This window comes from Thamnophis elegans, chromosome Z (assembly GCF_009769535.1).
Source record: "Thamnophis elegans isolate rThaEle1 chromosome Z, rThaEle1.pri, whole genome shotgun sequence".
Classification (NCBI taxonomy): Eukaryota; Metazoa; Chordata; class Lepidosauria; order Squamata; family Colubridae; genus Thamnophis; species Thamnophis elegans.
This window is the reverse complement of record NC_045558.1, coordinates 72041102-72064398: the sequence shown is the minus strand read 5'-3', so window position 1 is coordinate 72064398 and position 23297 is coordinate 72041102. Positions and strand designations below refer to the sequence as shown.

The window sequence follows — 23297 nt, the reverse complement described above, 5'->3', positions numbered from 1 at the left end:
AATGCTACAGATGCCAGGCTTTCCAGGCTGCAGAGGTCCCTTCCCAACCAGATGAAGCAGGAGAAACCCAAGGCAACAATGACCAGTCACCAGAATCCTACAACAGTGATGACAAGGGCGAAAATGTCCCAATGGTGAGAGGACCAATTTGCCCTTTCCTTTTTCCAATATGCCTCAAAGCCCCAAAGACAGGTAGCCAGGGAAATTTTCAAGCCCTAATAGACTCAGGCCGCACTAGACGCTTGATCAACCTGACCAGTCTTGAAACTGAGGATCAGAGCAAAAAGACTGGCCCATCCAATCCGGTTTGAACAGCTTGACAGGTCCCTAATGGGGGGAGCCTATGCTACCCACCTGACCAAACCAGTGAGACTAGAGCTAGTGGATCACTGGGAAGTAATTTGATTCATAATAGCCCATAAAATGACAGATGCAGTCATACTGGGACTCTCCTGGCTAGACAAGTGGGGACCAACCATCTAGTGGCAAGGGGGTACCTGCAGGCTTTGGATAGAAAAGAGCCCTCAACCCCTTCTCCATCAGCAAGCGAAAACGCCACCCAAGCAGGGAACCGCCCCCCCCCCAAAGAGCACATAAGAACATCTGGGAGCCACTTGTGATGAAACCCCAGAGGCTGAACAGATCCCGAGGGAATATCAGGATCTTGCAGAAGTATTCAGCGAGGCTGAGTGTGATATTCTGCCTCCACGCCATGAGGCAGATTGTACCATCGAAATCATCCCTGGGGCAAAACTACCCAAACCCAAGCTGTACACCATGATGCCCCGGGAAATGCAAGAAATGCACAAATACATAGACAAAAACCTAGCACGAGGGATCATCGAGCCAGCCAAGTCAGGGGTTGCAGCGCCAGTCCTCTTCAAAGAGAAAAAAGACGGAACTATGAGACTATGTGTGGACTTTCGAGGGATAAATGCCATGTGCATACACAACCTATACCCGCTCACCCTCATGAAAGATATACTATCTCACTTGGCCAAGCGAAAAGTCCTCACAAAATTAGACCTCAGAGAGGCATAGTACCGAATACAGATTAGGGAAGGAGATGAATGGAAAACAGTGTTCAATTGCCCCCTAGGGAGCTTCTAATTCAAAGTGATGCCTTTCGGACTACAGGGAGCCCCATTAGTGTTCATGCAGTTAATAAACCAGGTGCTGCATGAGCACCTGTACAAGGGGGTCCTCATCTACCTGATTGACATCCTCATCTACACTGAGACCATGGACAACCACATACCCCTGGTCCGCCAAGTACTGGAAAAACGTCTGGCAGTCAACCTGTACATCAAGATATCAAAATATGAATTCCACCATGAGCAACTAGACTACCTAGGCTACCGAGTGTCTAATGAGGGAATAGAGATGGACCCAGCCAAAATGCAAGCCATCCTAAGCTGGCAACCCCCTCGCACTCACAGACAGCTACAAAGCTTCCTAGGATTTGTGAACTTCTATAGGCAATTCATACCCTCCTTTACGAAGATCGCCAAACTCCTGACAGACCTCCTGAAGACAGGGAGCCCAGAAACAAAACCTCGCCCGGGACAACCTCTACAGTGAGATCTAAGCTGCCAAAAGGCATTCGAGACACTAAAAGAAATGTTTGCAAAGGAACCGGTGCTAAAGCATCCTGACCCCAAGCAACCCTTCGTGATCCAAGCAGATACCAGCGACATGGGAGTGGGAGCGGTGCTACTCCAAAGAAACAACCAAGGAAACCTACAACCCTGTGCCTACACCTCCCTCAAGTTCACAGACACAGAGAGATGATGGGCTGCATGGGAAAAGGAGGCTTTCGCAGTGAGATGGGCACTGCTAATCTGAAACTGTTCGAAGTGTGGACTGACCATAAGAATCTGGAGACTCTTAGGACCCCCAATAAGTCCAATGGGATCAATATTTCAACCGCTTCAACTTCGTACTAAAACACATTCCAGGGCAGAGGAACTTTCTAGCTGATGCCCTCTCCCGCATGCCCCAGTAGAAATGCAAACAGGAGCAGGTGGTGGATGCCATCATTCCCTCTATTCAAATAGCTGCCCAAGTTACCACCAAACGACAACACCATGACTGGCACAACCAACCAGCAGGTGACCTAATCATGAGACTCAAAACTGAACTGCTAGCAGACCCTTGGTTCCAAAACAACCAACACATGTTGACAAAAAAATGACCTTGCATGGAAGGGGATGAAACTCTATGTCCTGGAATCCCTATGCACACTAATTCTCCAGAGGAGCCACAATGCCAAGCCGACAGGCCACTTTGGATTCCTAAAGACATTACATTTAGCCTGAAGGCAATTTTGGTAGCCCAAAATAAAAAAGATGTGGATAATTATGTGAAAAGTTGAACCATCTGTGCCACAATAAAGAGGCGACCAGGAAAACCCCCTGGATTGCTGCAGCCAGTAGCAGAGCCAACGAGGCCATGGGAGGAGATCGCAATGGACTTTATAGTAGATTTGCCGAAAAGTGGGGGAAACACAGTGATTTGGACTATAATAGACCTTTTCTCCAATCAGGCGCACTTCATACCCTGCAGCGGACTACCCTCCGCTCACAAGCTGGCCAAACTGTTCCTGAAGCATATCTACCACCTGCATGGAGTACCTTGAAGAATTATCTCAGACAGTGGGGTCCAGTTCATGGCTAAGTTCTGGAGGGAGTTCCTGTGGTCCATTGGGTCATCCCAGAGCCTTAGTTCAGCTTTTCACCGGAGCACCAATGAGAGACTGAATGCTATGGCAGAGCAGTACCGAGGTGCTATGTGATCTATCAGCAGTCCAATTGGGCAGACCTTTTGACCTTCACTGAGGTTATGTACAATAATGCTGTTCACAGCAGCACAGGACTAACACAGTTCAAAGTAGTGAGCGGCATGGACTTTGTCCCAATGCCTAAGTATTCAAGGGATCCCCCTTCCTCAGTCAGCTTGACTGACTGGTTGTCAATGCTAAAAGCAGCCTGGGAGAATGTGAAAAAAGTACTAACTAAAGCAGCACAATCCTACAAGAAACAGGCAGATAAACACCGAACTCCATAATGGCAATTTCTGGTGGGAGAGAAGGTTTACCTCTCTACAAAATATTTGAGGTTAAGACTCCCTAGCAAGAAACTGGGACCAAAGTTTATGGGACCATTCCCCACAATAAAGATCATCAACCCAGTCTCAGTGCAACTGAAACTGCCCCAACTGTTAGGGAAGATACACCCAGTATTCCATAGTAGCCTCTTAAAACCCATGGTCGGATCTACTCTGAGACCACTGCCCCTGGAGCCCCCAGGCCCTGTGGTCATAAGGGGCCAAACCCATTATGAGGTGCAACGGATCCTTGATTCAAGGTGGCACAAAAAGCAACTCTAGTACTTAATTAAGTGGAAGGGCTATTCCTTTCAGAGGCATCTTGGGTTAGAAGTAGAAATATTCAGACTGATCGCCTTACAGAGAAATTCCATGAAAAAAATCCAAACAAGCCTTGGGGGAGGATGCAGCCTTGAATCCCTTACTGGTACTCAAATTATTTTTGCTTGCACAGATTGCCTTCGAAAAGTGAGGGGAGCTAGATGTCAACTCTCAGTGTTGACATTCCTTGCAGAGCGGTGTCAGAGCCAGATCTCAGATTACAGTAGCTGGGTTGAAATGAATGAAGCTATTGGATAATAGCGCCAAGGTGGCACAGTGGTTAAATGCAGCACTGCAGGCTATTTCAGCTGACTGCAGTTCTGCAGTTCAGCTGTTCAAATCTCACCGGCTCAGGGTTGACTCAGCCTTCCATCCTTCTGAGGTGGGTAAAATGAGGACCCGGATTGTTGTTGGGGGCAATATGCTGACTCTGTAAACCGCTTAGAGAGGGCTGAAAACCCTATGAAGCGGTATATAAGTCTAACTGCTATTGCTATTGCTATGATTTATGACAGGCTGAAGGGAGGACAGAAACACGGGCAAAGTTCAAAAGCAGATAAAGAAAGCAAAAAAGATGGCTGCGAATAAGAAATGCCTAATGAAGAATGCATAATGAAGCTGATAATAAATCATTGCTTTTTGTATTACAATATTGGGTCACTTATTATGAAGTAGGCATTGTTAGGGTACTTTACAGAATCAGTCTAGTCACTGGCACTATGATTGCAATTGAAAGAAATGTTCCAGATGTGTTGGAGTCATAGTAAGAAAGAAAGCTGAATGGTAGTGAATTGAAAGGAAGAACAAACCCATCTGATGCTAGAGAATAGCCAAATATGTGACAGTCTTATCTGTTATCAAGAGACTTTTGCTTAGATGTAATTAATTTTAGTTTCCTATTCCTCTAAAGAATAGTTCACAATAGCTATAATTGCATCAAATGAGTAAGGCTGTAGTACTGCACAAAGCTACATTAGGAAATAAATACTACTAAAATAACATACATCATATAAAATAGCACTGTAAATTCTAGGCCAAAAAGCAACTCATAGGCAACAAAGCACATAGTTTCTCTTAGTTTTCCAATAAACCTTTTCACTTCAATGAAATTGGATTAAAAGAACATTTTCTGGATAAAACAAATGTATCCATTAAAATTAAGAATAATTAGTAAAAAATACATTTGCTAATTGGAAACATATTTTAAAAAGTAAACAAAGGGAGATGATATTGGTCAGTTTTCTTATAAACTTTTGAGTACTGTCATGTATAGATGTTGTAAATATTGATTTTCTTACAACTCCCAATATTTGTTTTTAAAAATTCCCAAATGTTTCTCAGTCCTCTATGATTTAATGATTTTCAGACATAGTTGAAGTATCATTGTAAAATCCTTATCTTTCATAATGCATATTTAAAACTTTTCTGAATGCATATCTTGGCAATTTTTATTATAATTTCAGGCAAAAACAAGAGTTTAATTTTCTTTTATATATTTATTTTAAGCCATGCTGAACCATTGCAAAATGTTGCAAATAAATGACTATAAAAAAGAATAAAATGTTTTCTCATTGAATCATATTTCAGGAAGCAAAAAGATAATCAATCATATCTTTGGGAATTATAGCTCAAATACATTGTGACTGTACACCGAAGACATAAGTCTTTCTTGTACATTGACTGGTCACAAATCCACTCAACCATTAATAAATCACCTGTTGAAATAATGATGTTTAATTAGAAAATTTATTTTTCCTAATTATTCTAGTGCATATTGACTCAATCTATACCTCCTGAATTAAGGTGCAAATTTCTCAAAGTGTGCACAGTGTGACTACTATTTCGAGACAACCCAGGAGCAAAATACAGTAGACAGAAGTTTTGTCTTTCAAACAGTGGTTTATCTACAAGGCATACACACACACACACACACTTCTACTAAGCAAAACTAGGCAATCAATCAATCGTCAACTATAACACGGAAGCACACAGAGAGAGACACCCTCACATGGCTTCCTTTATATAGACAGCTTCTTAAAGTGGCAATAACCTTGCTGACTCATTCTCATTTCATCATCTCGGTTTACAGCCTTAGAGCGGCTGGTCAACTATCATCCTAGAACATAATCATTCATTATACTTCAATTATGGCTCTCTTATGTCAAAAAATACATTTTAGTGCCTGTATTTTACACCAGAATTAATTTCCTGATGGAGAATTAATGCTTTTGGCAGTATTTAATCAAGTTAAAGAGACAAAGAAAAATAGGTCCTTATTTCTATTTCCACAGTTCTGAAAATGAAGAGGTCATAGATATTTACAAATATAATATTGCCTGGTTTTTAAAATGTTGCCTCCCCTTTCCATGTCCTTCCTTTTTAATAATTACATCTGATGAATAGTGCAGGGAAACTTTTCAGACTATATTCTGTTTCAATTTTATATCAACAGATTTTGTGTTTAGAATTAATTACAGTAGAAGATTGAAGCAAAATGTTTAAAAATAAATAAGGATTTTTGTAGAGGGTTGCCTGCCAATTCTAGCAAGTGATCTTAAAATTCAGCATTATCATTTTAAAACTACGAGTTCAACTTCATAGTTCCACAATGATACTAAAGTGATTTACCGCTGTCTCCTTCTAGAAATGATTTTTAACTATCAAAAGTCTAGTTTACCTCCTTGGGATTTCCTAATATTCCCCATTCAAATATTAATCAGATATAATCCTGTTTAAGTTCTTAAAATTTTAAATCTTAAAATTCTAAATGCTGTCACAGGAATATAAATCTGCTGAATAAACTTCAGGTAAGTCTTTTTTTTAAGCATATACATCATGAATTTCATAATAGTTCTAATTGTTTATATGTCACAATTAAAAGTCAAAGTGTTTCAGGGGTAGGCCAAGTTGATGTCTTCCAAACTTTTGGGAGACTTCAGTTAAACCAATTCCAGACAGCTGGTTGATGTCAAGGGACTTTGTTAGTTTATGGATGACACCCAATTGTCTATTCCCTGTTTACAATTAAATTGAAATTACAATTAAAAGCAATTTAATTAAATGCAGACTTTTCATCTGTATATCATCAGGAGGCAATTTAGATTTTTTTTTCATGACTTTCCTCACAGGAGTGGGAAGAACATTGCGGGCAAAACAATGACTGTGGAAGTTATATAGATAGAAATAAAATTTTGTTAAAAAATAAAAGCAAGGTTTACTAATTACAATACATTTTTGAATATTAATATTTTAGACATAAAGGTTTTGCTCTTTTAAACATGTGCTTTAAGAGATGCTATTCTTTTGATAACCCTGCCACAAAAAAATCTTACAATATACAATCATCACCTTTAAATGATTCAATGAAAACCATTGATGAGCCTTTCAAAACCTTTATGGAGTACAGCTACCTTTTTAGTGGGCAAAGAACTTTGTAAAGCTTGAACAATGGGAGAATATATGAGCTAAAGGTTTAAAATTTATATTAAATTACATTTTTTTAAAAATTGTAAGATGATATATTGCTGCTATTTAATACCAGATAAGTTATCAAAAATATATAAAGGTATTTCAAATGAATGTTGGAAATGCAGATGTAAAGAATGGGACTTTTATCATTTGAGCCACAATGGCTTAGTGGTTAGAGTGCAGTAGTGCAGGCTACTTCTGCTGACTGCTACAATTTGGCAGTTCAAATCTCACCAAGCTCAATGTTGGCTCAACCTTCTATCCTTCCAAGGTAAGTAAAACAGGACCCAAATTGTTGGGGGCAATATGCTGACTCTGTAAACTGCTTAGAGAGGGATATAAAGTACTGTAAAGCAGTATATAAATCTATTGCTACTTATGGTGGACAGGTGATAAAGCACAGAAATATTGGAGTAGGATTTATATTCTAATAGAGAAGATTCTCAAAGCGAATATAAAAATAAAACAGAAACTTTTCCTTGGGTTCAATGGAAAAAGAGACATTTTTTTTGGAATGTTGATTATACATGTTGACAGCAGCAAGATTACTTTGTGCACAAAAATGGAAGGACGTGTCAATCCCCACAATGGAAAAATGGCTTCAGAAGCTGATTGGAGTCAGCAGAGATGGCTAAATTGACTGCTTTGATAAAAGAAAAAAACTTTGTAAACTTTGTGCTTGAGGCAGAAAAATATGAAACTTTGATTTTGGATTTTACTGATTAGATAGACTTGTTGTTACAGAAATGGCTAGTTTATTATAAAAGTAAAAAATTGAAGTTCAGTGTTACTTCTTATTCTACTGCACCAAAGGGAGTCAGCTGTCAATGCCTTTTCTTTCTTTCTTTTTCCCTTCTCCCTTCCCTACTTTTCCAATGATTTATTTTTGTATTTTATGTTATAAACTAATAAAAAGGAATACACCTACCTTTTCTATTTGTTAAATCTATAGAATGAAAATAACTACTTAAATAAGATGTAAAATATGGTGGTTTTATACAGGCATAAAAATATCAAAGATCATAAACTTCATCTCACTACAATTAACCATTTCAGTAATTCAAATTCAAGTTCTTCTTAATAACCTATTACAATTTGTGTATATATGCACAATCTGCAATATGTAGATGAGAGACAATTTCAGACAAGAAACTGATTCCAAAATGTAACATAAAGACAAAATGAAGAAAACAGACTTAGCTTTCAACAAGCCATTAACTCACCTGATAGGGTACAATACTTGCATGTGCAGTGCCCCATCGTATGGATTCTGTTCTGCAGTTTAGAAAATTGCTTGCTATATAAGTAAGGCAGGCAACCTGCAAAGATTTGAAATACACAAATGTCAAATTCTGATATTATAGACATAAACGTCTGTTTGTGTGTGTGCATTCAGCCATAACTGCATTTATTACCCCACAAATCTCAGCCTTCAACAGTCTTCTTAGAATATTGGCTGATTACTGAAAAATACAACAGTTGGCAATTAATTACCAAAAGAACAAAAGTAATGGTCTTTGCTAAAAAGCATAAAAATATAAGTGAAGTCTTTCAGGATACAAAATTGAACAAGATTAAGCTACAAATACATAACGATGGTCCTCAAGGCTACTGATTATTGGAGAAAATAATATAGATTCATAAATGTGAATGTTGAATGTTTATTTCATTCATATGCTGCCCTTTTCCCCCGAAGGGGGACTCAGGGCGGCTCACAACTCAAACCAGGGAAGGGGGGATACAGACAAATTAACAACAACACAAAACAATACATGATTTAAAAACACACAACAATCATACCATTCGAGGCGAGGGCAACGGTTCTTTAGCCCCAGGCCTGTCGGAACAGCCAGGTTTTAAGGGCTTTGCGGAAGGCCTGGAGGGTGGTGAGGGTGCGAATCTCCACGGGGAGTTCGTTCCAGAGGGTCGGAGCAGCCACAGAGAAGGCTCTCCTCCGGGTAGTCGCCAGATGACACTGGCCGGCGGATGGAATTCGGAGGAGGCCTAATCTGTGGGATCTAATCGGTCTGGTGGAGGTAATTGGCAGCAGGCGGTCTCTCAAGTACCCAGGTCCAATACCATGAAGGGCTTTATAAGTGATGACTAGCTCCTTGAAGCGTATCCGGAGACCAATAGGCAGCCAGTGCAGCTCGCGGAGGATAGGTGTTACGTGGGTGAACCGAGGTGCACCCACGATCGCTCGTGCGGCTGCATTCTGGACAAGCTGGAGTCGCCGAATGCTCTTCAAGGGCTGCCCCATAAAATAATTAGCACTGAGGAACTCATAGAAATATTGAGTTTTTTCATGCCCAATGCAATGAATGAAAAAGAAGAATTGAAACTGTTTGAGGCAAAGGCTATGACTCACACTGGTAGCTTTCATTTAGCAATTACAATTGAGATCAACAGCGCTACTTGAGCAAACTGTCACTGTGAGAAAACACATGACCACAATTGTGCTTTCTTTTTCCATACTCCCATATCCTTTGACATGCTCATTCTGGCACTGGGATAATTAGCAAAAAGGAAAATCTTTGTATTTACATTCACAGGAGGGAAAGGTAGTGAGCTAGTACACAATAGGAAAGATATTTCAAAAATGATGTGCTGATGCCAGCAGTTCCAATAAACCTATATAAACAGGACTAGTGAATTCCCTACTGTGTGCTTACTCTCTTGTAAACCCTTTCTCTCTGGTCTCTTTGATATGAGTGGGAAAGGGAATTCAAGAAATTTCTATAGGCAGTCTCTTCTGTGCCTGATCCAGAGGTGGGTTCCAGCTAGTACACATCACTATGGGTGTACCGGGGCCAGAAATTTGCCGTACTTTTGGGTACATGTTCCATGGCAGCATGGCCATGCCCTCGTACCAGTATGCTCCCTGGCCTGCCCCCGTTTGCAAGGTGCTTTTCAAAGAGAAGGAAGCGAGGGAGGGGCTTCTTCAGAGTACCCGAGGCAAGAGCGGCATTGAAGCCCTTTCTGAAGCAGCTGGAAAAGGTACACGTGGGGGGGGGGGAGAATTCAAATTTCATCCTCCTGATGCGGTGCGGGGCTTTGGGCAAAGGCTGAAGAGAAGGGCCCCGACCCTCACTCACGCTCTCTCCTTCGCTCCCTCCCTCCCTTGTGTAGTTTGATATAGCCTGCAGTCAGTGAAGCTGGGCGCGCACACACACAGAAGTTGGATTGTATATCTTTCCCAATGGCTTGAAAGCAGCTCCTTTACCATCCCCCCATTCCCCTACTGCCTTCCACAAACACCTCCCCCATTGCAAATGCAGCCTGCTGTCTGGGTGGGAAATACATGTGGAAGCTCACAAGAAGCGGGGTTCGAAGCTTGTTATGGAAACAGGCTAGCTGATGAGACAGCCAAGGAGGCAGCATAAATGAGGGAGGAGGTGTTTGTTCTCATTCTAACTTTGGACTGGGATATCTCACCCCGTTTTACTGATGAAGAAGAAGATGACTGAAGAGGGGGCTAAAAAGATGGAGGGAAAATAGATTACAAACAATGGATTGCAGAGTGAACAAATCAATCATGAGAAACATTTTGGAGAAAATGCATGACAGAAGTAAGGTCTATGTCTATGTCTTCAGAAGTGATAACTCAACTCCACTAGACTACCCCGTAGTGAGGTTGGACACTCCCATAGTGCCTAGAGAACGACCATTCAGGTAAGCCAACGGTCATTCTCCTACGCGCTGCTTGGAGTGTCCAAGCATGGGACATACCCAACTATATAGTCCCAGGGTGGGAAGAAAAAAGGTCCTGTTGTTCAGGAGCCACGAGAACTCGCTGCAAAACTCTTCTCCCAAAGGAGGCCTCAGCAGCTGCGAAGGAGTCCAATTATAGTTACGAATAAATGTAGAAGGCGAGGACCAAGGGAGAAGAAGGAGGGTCTTAGCAGTGTGAAGACGGACTTTCAGGCTGCTCCTGAATGTCCATCTAAACTGGATCATCTGGACGTTTCTTTTTGGACCCAAGCTGTCCCGAAGAGACAGTGAAAGGTAGGGGGAGACCCAGTGGTCCCAGAGACACCCACAAAGTCTCTGGGGACCCAGGAAAAACCCTCTTTGCCAATGATTTCCAGATTAGCTGCAAGGCTACTGAAACTGCTGACAGCCCTAAAGAGACTGGATAAGAGCATGTCGTTTGGTGAGGGCTTTAAAATCTTTTTTTATTGGAAAGAGAACACTCTAAATTTGGAAACTTAGTTTAAAATAAGGCTGACTAGTGAGAAAAGCGGCGGGTATAAGTTTTGCCAATTGAAGGATTATTTTTTATTTTTTCTGTTTCTCTTTTTATCTTTGGAAACCGGGCTCGACTTTCTTGCAATTCAAATCGGCTGTGTTTTTCTTTTTACCGTTGATATCTTTAACTTTGGACCTTGTGGGGACATGAATTTAAACTTAAAGTGCTCTGAAGATCTGTTTTTTTTTTAGCTTTTTGGTTGTGTTTCAATAATTAGTAATTTTCTGTAAACAAAGAAGTTACGGAAGCTTTAATACTGAGTTAATGGAAGCTAACAAGTTAATATAAGCTAATATTGCCATCTAGCGGACTTGAAATATTGTTACCAAAATTTTCCCTGTAATCTATCTGACTTTAAAAAAAAGAAGGCTTTATTTACACAGCTGCTGCTCTTTCTTATCTGGAATTTTGTCTCAGACTAAATAACAAAGCAGCAAAGGAGGCTGAGAATGACCTTGGAAAGACTTTTATCTTGGGGGGGGGGAGTCTGAAAAGACTATTTGTTTTAGCTTGGTGTCATTTTCTTTTTTAACATTACTTTCATATTATTCTGCTGGGGATATACTGATATTGACTTTTTTCTTTTTTTATTATTATCCTTTTTGACTTTTTGACTACTTACATTCTTTTTCTTTTTTTGTGGCTTGAAGCATCCTTGTTTTTTTCTTTTGGGGGGGGTTTCTTTTCTTACCTTATGTCTTCTTTTGAGCCGAGGTGGCGCAGTGGTTAGGGTGCAGTACTGCAGGCCACTTCAGCTGACTTTTATCTGAAGTTCAGCGGTTCTAATCTCACTGGCTCAAGGTTGACTCAGCCTTCCATCCTTCCAAGGTGGGTGAAATGAGGAACCAGACTGTGGGGGCGATATGCTGACTCTGTAAACTGCTTAGAGAGGGCTGAAAGCCCTATGAAGTGGTATATAAGTCTAACTGCTATTGCTATTGCTATTTATGCACTTTTTTTTAAGACATTGGGACATCAATAGATGGCTCACCTTAAATTTTGAGCAAACTTGTCTGAAGAGTCTTTTTTTCTTTCTTTCTTTCTTTCTTTCCTTATTCTTTCACTATCTCTCCCTTTTCTCTCTCCTTTTTTCGTCCTCTTTCTTAAGTCAGATTTCCACTCTCCCCCCCTTCTTCTGTCTCTTATGCCTTTTTCTCATCGTACTTATGTGGTAAAGGAGAAGTGGAAGATAATTCACATGTACTATTACACTGCGAGCTATACAGAGCTTGTAGGTCTGCATATATTCTCCCCTTATTAGAGAGATTGCCAGGGAGGGCAGACAATGTTTATCTAGGCTTTCTCCTCCAGGACACTAACCCGGCTACCACGTATGCAGTGGCAAAGTTCTGTGCTGCTGCAATGTCCATAAGAAAAAAATTGGTTACAGTATAGTACCATCTTGTACCAATTATCTGGACATACCTTTATCAATCTTTGGACCATAATGTTATTATCCACTTTTAATGTAAATACTTTTAATTATATTTTAATGTTAGTATTTTTAATATAGTGTAAAGACAAATGTATATTGCTGGTCTTTGACTGTAATAAAGATCTTACTTACTTACTTACTTACTTACTTACTTACCTACCTACCTACCTACCTACCTACCTACCTACCTACCTACCTACCTCATCGTACTTATAATCTTACACCTTCCAAAACTTGCTAACCATGAGTAGAAAAGAACCCCTGTTGGCTCTACAACAACTTCTGCCCCCTCACCTGCGAGAGGCCAGAGGACAATACAGCCAATGCTTCAGCAAGAAAAGAGAAAGGGGCAAACTTTGAGACAATCATGCAAGCGATACAGAAAATGCAAGCAGGATTTGACAGTAGGGATGACAAGCTAGACACCCTTGTAAAGAAGTCTGAGAGTATGGAAAAAAGAATGGAGATAATGGAACAACAAAACCAAAGCATAGTACAAAAAGTTGATAAAATGGAAGGGAAAATTGAAAGTATGCATAACTGGATGACAAAATATGAAGACAGGATTCAAAAAATTGAAGATAAAATCCAAGAAGGAGAGAAGAAAACTGAGAAGCTAGAGAGCAGACTAAGCAATGTTGAAAGAGAGAGTAGTAGAATACTAAGATGGGAGATGGATAGGTCTGATTTTTTCTTAAGATTTCAAAACATAGAAGAAAAAGGAGAGAACTTAGTACAGATAATATCCAAGATCCTGATAGATGTATTAGAGATATCCCAAGATAAGATGATAGATATGATAGACGAAGACGTTCGAGTACATACAAGATATGCAATGAGAAATGCTCTTCCAAGGGAAGTGCATGTAAGATTTACTAAGAAAACAACCAAATTATAAATTTTATAGAAAATGAGAGATAGAAAATTAGAATACAAAGGCAAGGAGATTGTAGTTCTCAAACAAATCCCGAGAGAGGTGAGAGAGAGGAGAAGAGAATACCAATTCCTGACCAAAGTTCTGATTAAAAAAGGTGTTAATTACAGATGGCTCATACCGGAAGTTCTATTATGTACATGGCAAGGACAAAGACACAGGATAGGTATAACTGAGAAAGCAGAAGCTTTTTATGCAGAATATTTTAGAGAAATGGCTGAGAAAACTGGGAAAGATGACTCTGTGACACAACTACTGAATCACCTACAACTGCGACTGAAAAAATAGAAGGAGCTGTAGGTGAAATTGAGAAAGAAGAAGGTGCGGTGGGGGATGTAAGCTGTAGAGAAAAACGAGAACCCAGATCTACTAGAACTATAAACCCTGTATAAAAAGTATAAACATGGAAGAAAGAAAAATGATTACAATTAACATTAATGGACTTAATTCGGTAACTAAAAGAAAGAAAACATTTCATAAATTAGAGAAGTTAAAACTTGACATAATTTGCCTACAAGAAGTACATATCCAAAAGAGATATGAACATCTACTAATTCAGCCAAAGCTTGGGAAAATGTTTTCAACACTGGCGAACTGCAAGAAAAGAGGAGTGATCTTCTATATTAAAGGCAATATTCCAGAGAAACTAATTTATGCAGATAAAGAGGGAAGAATTCTGATGATGGAAACTATGGATACTAAAAAAACACTCCTAATTGGAATTTATGTCCCCAATGAAAAACAAGAGAAATTCTATAAAAAATTACATAAAAGAATTTTGGACTTAGACTATGTTGATATTTGTATGATGGGAGACTTTAATGGCATCAAAATATGGACTATAAAACACACAAAACAAAAAAGTTAAATAGAAAGTTGCTGCCGAAATCCTTCTTTAGGATGAAGTTAGATGAAGTAAATCTAAAAGATATATGGAGAGAAAGAAATGTCACAAAAGAACAATACACTTTTTATTCAAATAGACATTCATCATTTTCCAGAATAGATATGATATGGGCTTCAGCAGAGTTGAGCTGCAATGTACAAGAAATTGAGATTGGAGCAAGCACTTGGGCGGACCACAACCCAATTTCAATTAAATGGAAAGACCAAAGGGCAAGATCCAGATGGACATTAAATAATACCATATTGAAAGAAAAAGACTTTGTACAAAAAATGGAAAAAGAGTTAATCCTTTTCTTTAAAGAAAATAGGAAAGAAGATACATCAATACAGAATCTTTGGGACACAATGAAGGCTGTTACTAGAGGTCTGATAATAGACTATACAAGGAAGAGAAACCTAAAGAAAAGACAAATGCATAAAGCTTTAGATAATGATTATAAAATACTTGAAAGAGAATTACAGAGATCGCCACAAAAAAAAAGATGTCAAGATAAAAATGGACATAATTAAACATAAAATGGACCTACTGGAAAAGGAAGAACTGGCACAAAAAATTAGAGGTGCTAAACAGAACTATTTTGAAAATGCAAATAAACCAGGCAGGTGGTTGGCATATAAGCTGAAAAAAGAGAGAGAAACAAAGAAAATACTCCAATTAAGAGATGAACAAGGACAAATTCAGTATGGAAATATTGAGAAAAAAAATATTATACAAGACTACTATGCTAAGCTCTATGAACAAGAGAAGGTGGAGGAGGGAGGAGTCAAAAAGTACTTACAGGATGCCAATCTTCCCCAGATATCAAATGAAATTAGAACAATGCTAGAAAGTAAAATAACAATGATGGAGCTAACGGATGCACTTAAAAAACAAAACAACGGGAAAGTCCCAGGACCGGATGGACTACCTGTGGAATTTTACAGAACATTTGAAAATTTTTTGATTCTCCCACTCCTACAAGTCATGAATGAAGTGATGTTTAAGAGTAAAATACCGAAGTCATGGTCAGAAGCATATATTACATTGCTACCCAAGGAAGAGACCGATCTAACACAAATTAACAATTATAGATCAATTTCTTTATTAAATTCAGACTATAAGCTATTTGCATCTATACTAGCAGAGAGACTTAAAAAAATATTTAAATGGCTTCATCCACTCAGATCAAAATGGCTTCTTACCTAAGAGACAAATTAAAGACAATATGAGAATGATTTTGAATACTTTGGAATATTATGAGGCACACCCCGAAAAACAAATGGCTTTGATGTTTCTCGATGCGCAGAAGGCTTTTGACAATGTGAATTGGCAATTTATGTTTTTACAACTGGAGCAGATGAACTTTGGTAAGAAATTTACTCAAACCATACGAATGATATATCAGAAACAAGCAGCAAAGATAATGGTAAATAGAGAATTAACAGATCCTATTGAAATAAAGAGAGGTACGAGACAAGGTTGCCCATTATCACCATTACTCTTTGTCTTAACATTAGAGGTCTTAAACTAAAAGATCAGAGAAGAAGAAGAAATAAGAGGAATGAAAATTAAGAAAGAAGAATATAAGCTACAAGTGTTTGCAGATGATCTAGTTTTTATTCTTGAAGATCCATTAGAAACAACACCCAAACTGCTAGAAAGAATAGAGGAATATGGAAAAGTTGCAGGCTTGAAAATAAACAAAGACAAAACAAAGATTATGACAAAGAATATGCCAGCAACACAAAAGAGTTGTCAGAAACTTTGCAGATTCAAATTACAAGTAAGGTTAAATATTTGGGGATATACTTATCACCTAGATGCAATACTCTTAAGGAGGACAATTATACTAGATTAAAACAACAAATAGCGACTGATCTGATGAAATGGGAAAATTTGCATCTATCAATGATGGGAAGAATTTCTACAATTAAAATGAACATTTTACCTAGAATTTTATACCTGTTCCAGACAATCCCAATCAGATTGGGTAAGGACTTTTTTCAAGATTTAAACAAAATAGTTTTGAAGTTTATTTGGCAAGGGAAAAAAACTAGAATAAAACTTAAATTGTTGTAAGATGCTAGAATTAGAGGAGGAATGGGCCTACCTGATTGGGAGCTATACTACCAAGCAACAAATTTGATGTGGATTAAGGAGTGGATATCATTAAAAAAATTCTAGATTATTGAATGTAGAAGGTCATGATTTACTGTTGGGTTGGCATGCTTTCTTATGGTATAAGGAAACTAAAGCACATGGTTATTTAGAAGACATTATATAAGGGAGGCGTTGTTATTAAACTGGGAAAAGGTAAAAAGATTACACTACTTAAAAAATCCAGTTTGGATATCAACAATTGAAGCATTTTCATATCCAATAATATATAAAAAGGAACTAACAGTTAGATATGTTGAAATATTGAATGCAGAGGGTGAACTCAAATCTATCCAAGAGTTGAAACAAGAAGGGATAGAAATGAACTGGTATTCATATGTATAGATACAATCTAGATATAATGAAGATAGAAAATCCAAAGGTTTTTACAATAAAATGACTGAGTTAGACAAAATTTTAACAAGTACTGATGAAAAAGTAATTAAAAAACTATACGAATATTTATTGGAGGTTAAATTACAAGAAGAACAAGTCAAAGAAACTATGATAGCTTGGGGGGAAAATTTTAGGTATGGGATTGATTTAGAGAAATGGCAGAAACTGTGGTCTCAAAATTATAAAATGACAATGTCTACTGCATATAGAGAAAATTTGTATAAGATGTTTTACAGGTGGCATTTACCCCCAACCAGAATTGCAAGAATGTCCAAGAATAAATCAGAAAAGTGTTGGAAATGTCATCAGATACCGGGCTCATATTACCACATGTGGTGGACTTGCATTGAAGCTAAAAGATACTGGACTAAAATCCACATGTGGTTGGAGAAAATGACACACAAACAAATAGACTTTAAACCAGAGGTCTTTTTATTGGGGATCATACCAGAAATTTATAACGAAGACTTAAAATATCTGATTGTAAATGTGGTAACAGCAGCCAGAATCATATTTGCAAAAACCTGGAAAAATGAAACAATACCAAAACATGAAGAAGTTATTCGAAAAATAATGGACTGTGCTGAAATGAGTAAATTGACACTTGAAATTAGAGAACAAGAGAACGAGCAATTTTATAAGATATGGGACTTGTTTTATCAGTGGCTGGGGGGAAAATGTTTTACTCATGCTTTAACTGAAGGAGTTAAATGATAACACAATCAGGCTGTGAAATAAATTAACAATGATACAATGAAAAACTAATATATCTATGAATTGAATACTTTAGAATTTTTTGCTTTAAAAAGGACAAGGATAATAATGATTTTATGTATAGTTGAGAGAGGATTGGTGATATAATGTATAATGTTAAGAACATATTACAATGATATCTTGTTGTTGATAAATAATTTTAATAAGGGAATAATTGAAAATTGGTACATATATGTAGCGACTATTTAGAATATTTTGTTGAAAAATGAAGGAATGAGATTTCTGTTTGAATGTATGATGTACAAGGATAATAATGAATATAAGCATACCTGACAGTTGATTGGTGGAATTATGCATAATTGAAAATAGTGATATACAAATATAAATTGTTGGTAAAAAAAAATATTTTTTTTTCTATCACATGGGATTATATAAAGGTATACTGTTATCAAATAGACAATCAAAAATGTAAGGGAATCATTATTTACTGGAAAAATAATACTAATTGTAACTGAACATATACTGTACAATGAAAGTGAGGTATTTAGTTATACTAGATGAAAAATCTGAGATGGTAAATATTATTCGAGAATATGGATGTTAAAACACCTGTAACCAAACGACATGCTGTATGTGATGATGGTTTTTTTTGTTTTCTTTGGTTTTTTTATTTTATTGTTGTGTGTATGTGTTGTCTATGTAATAAAAATAAAATTAAAAAATTAAAAACAAAAGGCGAGTACCAAGTCACTGCCCTGCATATTTCCTCAATGAGCGCTTGCATTGCCCAAGCAGCTGATGAGGCGGCGCTCCTTGTGGAATGCGCGGTTATGTGAGAAGGAACCGGTCAGGCCTGATGTTCGTAGGCCAACTTTATGCAGGCGCAAAGCCAATGCCCGATAGTCAAGGAGGAAACCTTCCTACCCATCAAAGTGTGCTGGAAAGATACAAAGAAGGATTCAGACCTGCAGAAGGAATCTGTCCTCTTCTGGTATACGCGTACTGCCCGGCATATGTCCAACTTATGCCATACACATTCCCTGGGGTGCCTGGGATGCGGGCAAAAATCAGGGAGAATCACTTCCTGCGACCTGTGAAACAAGGTGATAATTTTGGGGAGGAAAGAGGGGTCAAGATGGAGGATGACCCTGTCTGGATGCACAATGCAGAGGTCCTCCCTGACCGACAAAGCCACTAGTTCAGATATTCGTTGGGCCAAAGTGATGGCAATTAGAAAGGCAGTCTTAAATGATAAGTGTTACAAGGTGATGGAATGAATCGGTTTGAATGGAGCAGAGGTCAAGGTCTACAGAACGTACCGGTGGACCATCAGGGGACATAGGTTGGTAGCTCCCTTCAGGAAGCTATGTACCCTGGGATGCCTGCTAAGTGGTATAGTGTCATCTCTGGACAATATGGTGGCCAAGGTGGCCATCTGCCTCTGCAGTGTGTTGGGGACAAGACTTTAGTCCAGTCCTTCCTGGAGGAAATAAAAGATTTGTGAGATAGTTGCTGCGGTGGCAACTATGTGACGCGACTGACACCAAGATGTGAAAGCTGTCCAGGTTGCATCATAGATGCGCACTGTGGAAGGGCATCTGGATGCCTGGATGGTACGGATAACGCCTTTCTTGTCCAAGAAATTGTCCGTCTCAGGAGGTCCCCCCTCAAGTGCCAAATGGCCAACTGGAGCCACTGAGGATCCGGGTGAAGAATGCCCCCCTGGCTGAGGGAGATCTGCTCCTGGGGAATGCAACAGGGCCTGGACACTGGCAGATTGACAAGGTCGGCGAACCAGGATCACCTCGGCCAGTGCAGTGCGACCAGCAGCACTTCCGCACCCTCCAGCAGGATCTTCATGATCACCTGGAGATAAGGTTGAGAGGTGGGAAGATCCTTGGTTCTGATACGGCTTGGAAGAGGCAACGAGAGGCCCAGTTGCTGGATACCATCTATGATCTCCTGAGATATAGCCTTTGCAATCACCTCCCTCATAGCTGGTGACAGGTCAGGGTGAGATCCTGATCCTGGGGCAAAGTTCTGGGCCCATGCCCCAAGAAAAGAAGTTCCTCCTCCAGCAGGGAGCAAGGTTCATCCCTGTACTCCTCCCCCAGGGATGAGGCTAGAGACTTGGGGGATGCCCTAGTGGGATTTGGGGAAAAAACAAAGTCCTCCTCCTCCAGTACCAATGGAGCTTCCTCTGGAGGAGGCTCTGAAATGGCAGGAACAGCAGGAACCTCAGCAGGTGGAGGGGGTTCTCTGTCAAGCTCCTGGGTGCCCTGAGCCCTCTGAAATTGTTTTTCTAGGGCTCTCTGCCGCCTCTCTGCCAGCCTCTCATATGCCTTGGACACACTTTTGGTCTTGGGCTGTTTGCCCTTCGTGGGGCATGCTACACTGACACCCTTGGCTGCAGAATTGGGCCTGCTGCACTTACTGACGGGAGGACCTGCCTGGTCTTTGGTTTTGTCCACGCTCTTGTTGGCCACGCTTGAACTTCCAGACAATCCTCTATATATGGGAAAGTCACTTGGAGTGGATGAGAGTTGGCCCAAATGGAATTGAAGAGCAGAGTCAATGAGCCCAGGCAGTAAATGCAGTTATGAAAATTGGCGCCAAATTGGAAGTCCCAGGGCGCTGCAGATCACGCTACTGAGAGAAATGCAGGGAATGGCCTGAGAAAGCCAAACTCCCTGCAGCTGCTAATTAGGCTCTTCCTGGGGAGGGGGAGACCAGCCTGGAGACCCAGAGCAAGGCCCCTCAATTAACACCCCTCCCAGTGGCGATCTGCAAAGGACCAGGCTGCAGCTATGGGAAAAATGGCTTGAATTTAAAAGCGTGCCTTTTTTACTGTCCAAAGTGGCCACCACAATTTTGAAACAACACCGGGGCTGCTGTTGGCAATCCGGAGAGCTCAGAAGAGCCTCCGGGGCTAACAAGAGTCCTCTGACAGCTTGGTGAGGATCCTGATCGTCCTATCTTGCCCCTAGCTCTTGGTGCAGCCTCAACTGCGTGTGAGTGCAGAAGGCTGTTTAATTCCAAGTTGCTTGGTCCGCCCGTGAGGGAAGCTAAGAACTAATGTAAAGGCTTTACAAAGCAAAAACAGCAAATCTAAGGCTATCTAAGTCTACACAGTGAAACAGAAAATAAGAAAAGGCTACACTATGCTAGTATGGAGAGTCCAGCTTGCCATCCAAGGACTGGAACTCCCCAATGCGTCCTTTTAGGGCGATTGGGTTTTTCAAACTGAACTCCAAAGGGAGCAGGAGGCGTGGTTACACTAAAGATCTGAACTCAGTCCTTGGGCAGCAAGCTGAAGTTAACCCATGCTTGGACACTCCAAGCAGTGCCTAGAAGAAGCCAGCAATTGATACTTCAAAGTACTTATTGGTGATTATGGACCATCTGACCGAATGGCCAGAGGCTTTTCCCTATACTTGAGCTAATGCACAGATGACTGTAAAAATCATATTGGAACAGATAATACCTAGATATGGGTTGGTGGAAACCATTGACAGTGATAGAGATACATTTTACATGTAATGAAACAGATAATGGATCAATTGGGAATTGATTGGCAATATCACATTGCATTCTCCAAAGTTGGTGGAGACAGTGGTCATGCATGGTTAACTCACTCAGTAACCAATAGAACTGAGTCTACCAAAGTGATGTCATCGCCTCTGAGGAGCATGCTCCCACTTTTTTAGACTCAGTTTGATTGGAACTGGCTGCGCTAATCGCTTTCTTCTCAACTAATACTTAATAATTGATTACTTTAATTGGATTTAATTGGATTTTAATCAAACAAAGAAAGAAAATTGTTTCCATCTAAATTGGAATCTGGATTAGGCTCCTGTTGAATCTTGGAGCAATAGCAATAGTTAGGCTTATATACCGCTTCATAGGACTTTCAGCCCTCTCTAAGCAGTTTACAGAGTCAGCATATTGCCCCCAACAACAATCTGGGTCCTCATTTTACCCACCTCGGAAGGATGGAAGGCTGAGTCAACCTTGAGCCTGGTGGGATTTGAACAGCCAAACTGCTGAACTGCAGTCAGCTGAAGTAGCCTGCAGTGCTGCATTTACCCACTGCGCCACCTCGAGTCCTGGAGGCAGGACTCTCAACAGCCCCTGGGCGGCTGGAGAGTCTTTGCCTCGGCTTGTTCAAGGCTTGCCTCTGAATTGCCTACAGGCTTCTGAGGCTTCCTGAATTAACAGCGCTTGTTGCAATAGCGGGGGGAAACTCTGCTCAGTGCTTCTGCCTCAGCTGGTAAATCCCCGGGCTCTGCCTTGCCACCTGCACCGCTGACTGCCACCTTCACCTCCAGGAGCCTTCAAATGCTGCGGGGAGCCCCTAAAAGCCACAAAGACCCGCCCCACCGCTGGGAAAAGGCGCCACTGCCGCCGCACTTCGCACCATTCCTCCGATGCTCCAATGGCCGCTGGACTTCCGCGGCTTCACCCGTGGCTCCACCGCCTTGCTGCAGGGCCTCTACTGCCCATGCTCACCTCGCAGCATCTGCTACCTCGTGGTGCTGGCCCATAGGCTCTGTAGCCTCAGCAGCCATTTTGTTTGGGTGCAAAAATTATCTGGTGGCCATTTTGAGCATTCCAAGAACTGTGAGTACTGGCTATGGCCTCTTCTCCTAATCCTGAGCCTCAATTGCCTCCAGCCTCCTTGGTTCCTGTCCCCACCACCGAACCCTCTGCATCTCGGGGCCACAGGTGCAAGCCTGCTCTGGAAAATAACCCCACTGAGCCCCCTTCCAGAGATCCAAGTCCTAGTCAGGGGGGCGTAGAGGATCCACCCCCTCAGGAGGATGACAGGGCCTCTCGGGCCCCTGTTAAGAAGGCCAGGGCCAAGACCAAGCACACTGAACCTCGCATATTTCAGGCCCAGAGGCCTGTTCATTCCAGCCCTCCTCCTGACTTATCTTCGGATTCAGAGGATGACCTCTCACCTGCTGCCTCAATTCTTCAGCCTGAGGATGCCAGGGGCACAGATAATTTGGCCACCAGTGGGGATGATTCAGATTGTGGCAGGAGCATTACCCCTGATGAGGATTCCCTCTACCAGGAGGATATTTCTCCTCTTCCCCACCGATGCTGTTCTTACTCACCAGGCATGGCTGATATGATCTCTGAGGCCATTGAACATGCTATAGGAACAGGCCTTAAACACAGGTCTTCTAACCGTTCTGCTTCTCGCAGGTCTTCTTCTTCCTCTAGTTCCAGGCGCAGGGATGGCGATCTCTCGGCTTCATCGTCACATGAGCTACCCGGCACTTCCAGTCAACCGTCAGTTTTCAAGGAAGAGGAACACCTTGCAAGGGATTCAGATTTCTCGGAAAATGAGGGTCTTCCTCCCGACTCACCTCCTTTGTCAGTTTATTTTAACCTGCTGTTTTTCAATCTCTCCTTTTTAAGGCCAAGAAGATCACAGGCATTCCTTCTCCTAAGATGGCTCAGGGCTGCAGACAAGCAGACAAAAATGACACCACTGATCCACACTTCATCCAGCCTACGGTAGAAAAGGAGGTGATTTCCTCACCCAGGCTCTTCATAGACATTGTCCAGAACCAATGGGCTTCAGCAGGTACTGGCCCCCTCCCCAATAACTCAGACAAGCACC

The 23297-nt window shown here is 40.8% G+C and overlaps 1 protein-coding gene across 4 annotated transcripts in view; it reads right to left on the bottom strand.

Annotated features, from left to right (window-relative positions):
• SUGCT (succinyl-CoA:glutarate-CoA transferase) overlaps nt 1-23297 on the bottom strand; it is a 418586-nt gene that overhangs the window by 286000 nt on the left and 109289 nt on the right. For all 4 annotated transcript variants that reach the window (XM_032237974.1, XM_032237977.1, XM_032237976.1 and 1 more), the window contains exon 9: nt 8118-8213. In XM_032237974.1, coding sequence (XP_032093865.1) covers nt 8118-8213 — 96 coding nt within the window. The remainder of the gene's footprint in view (nt 1-8117; nt 8214-23297) is intronic.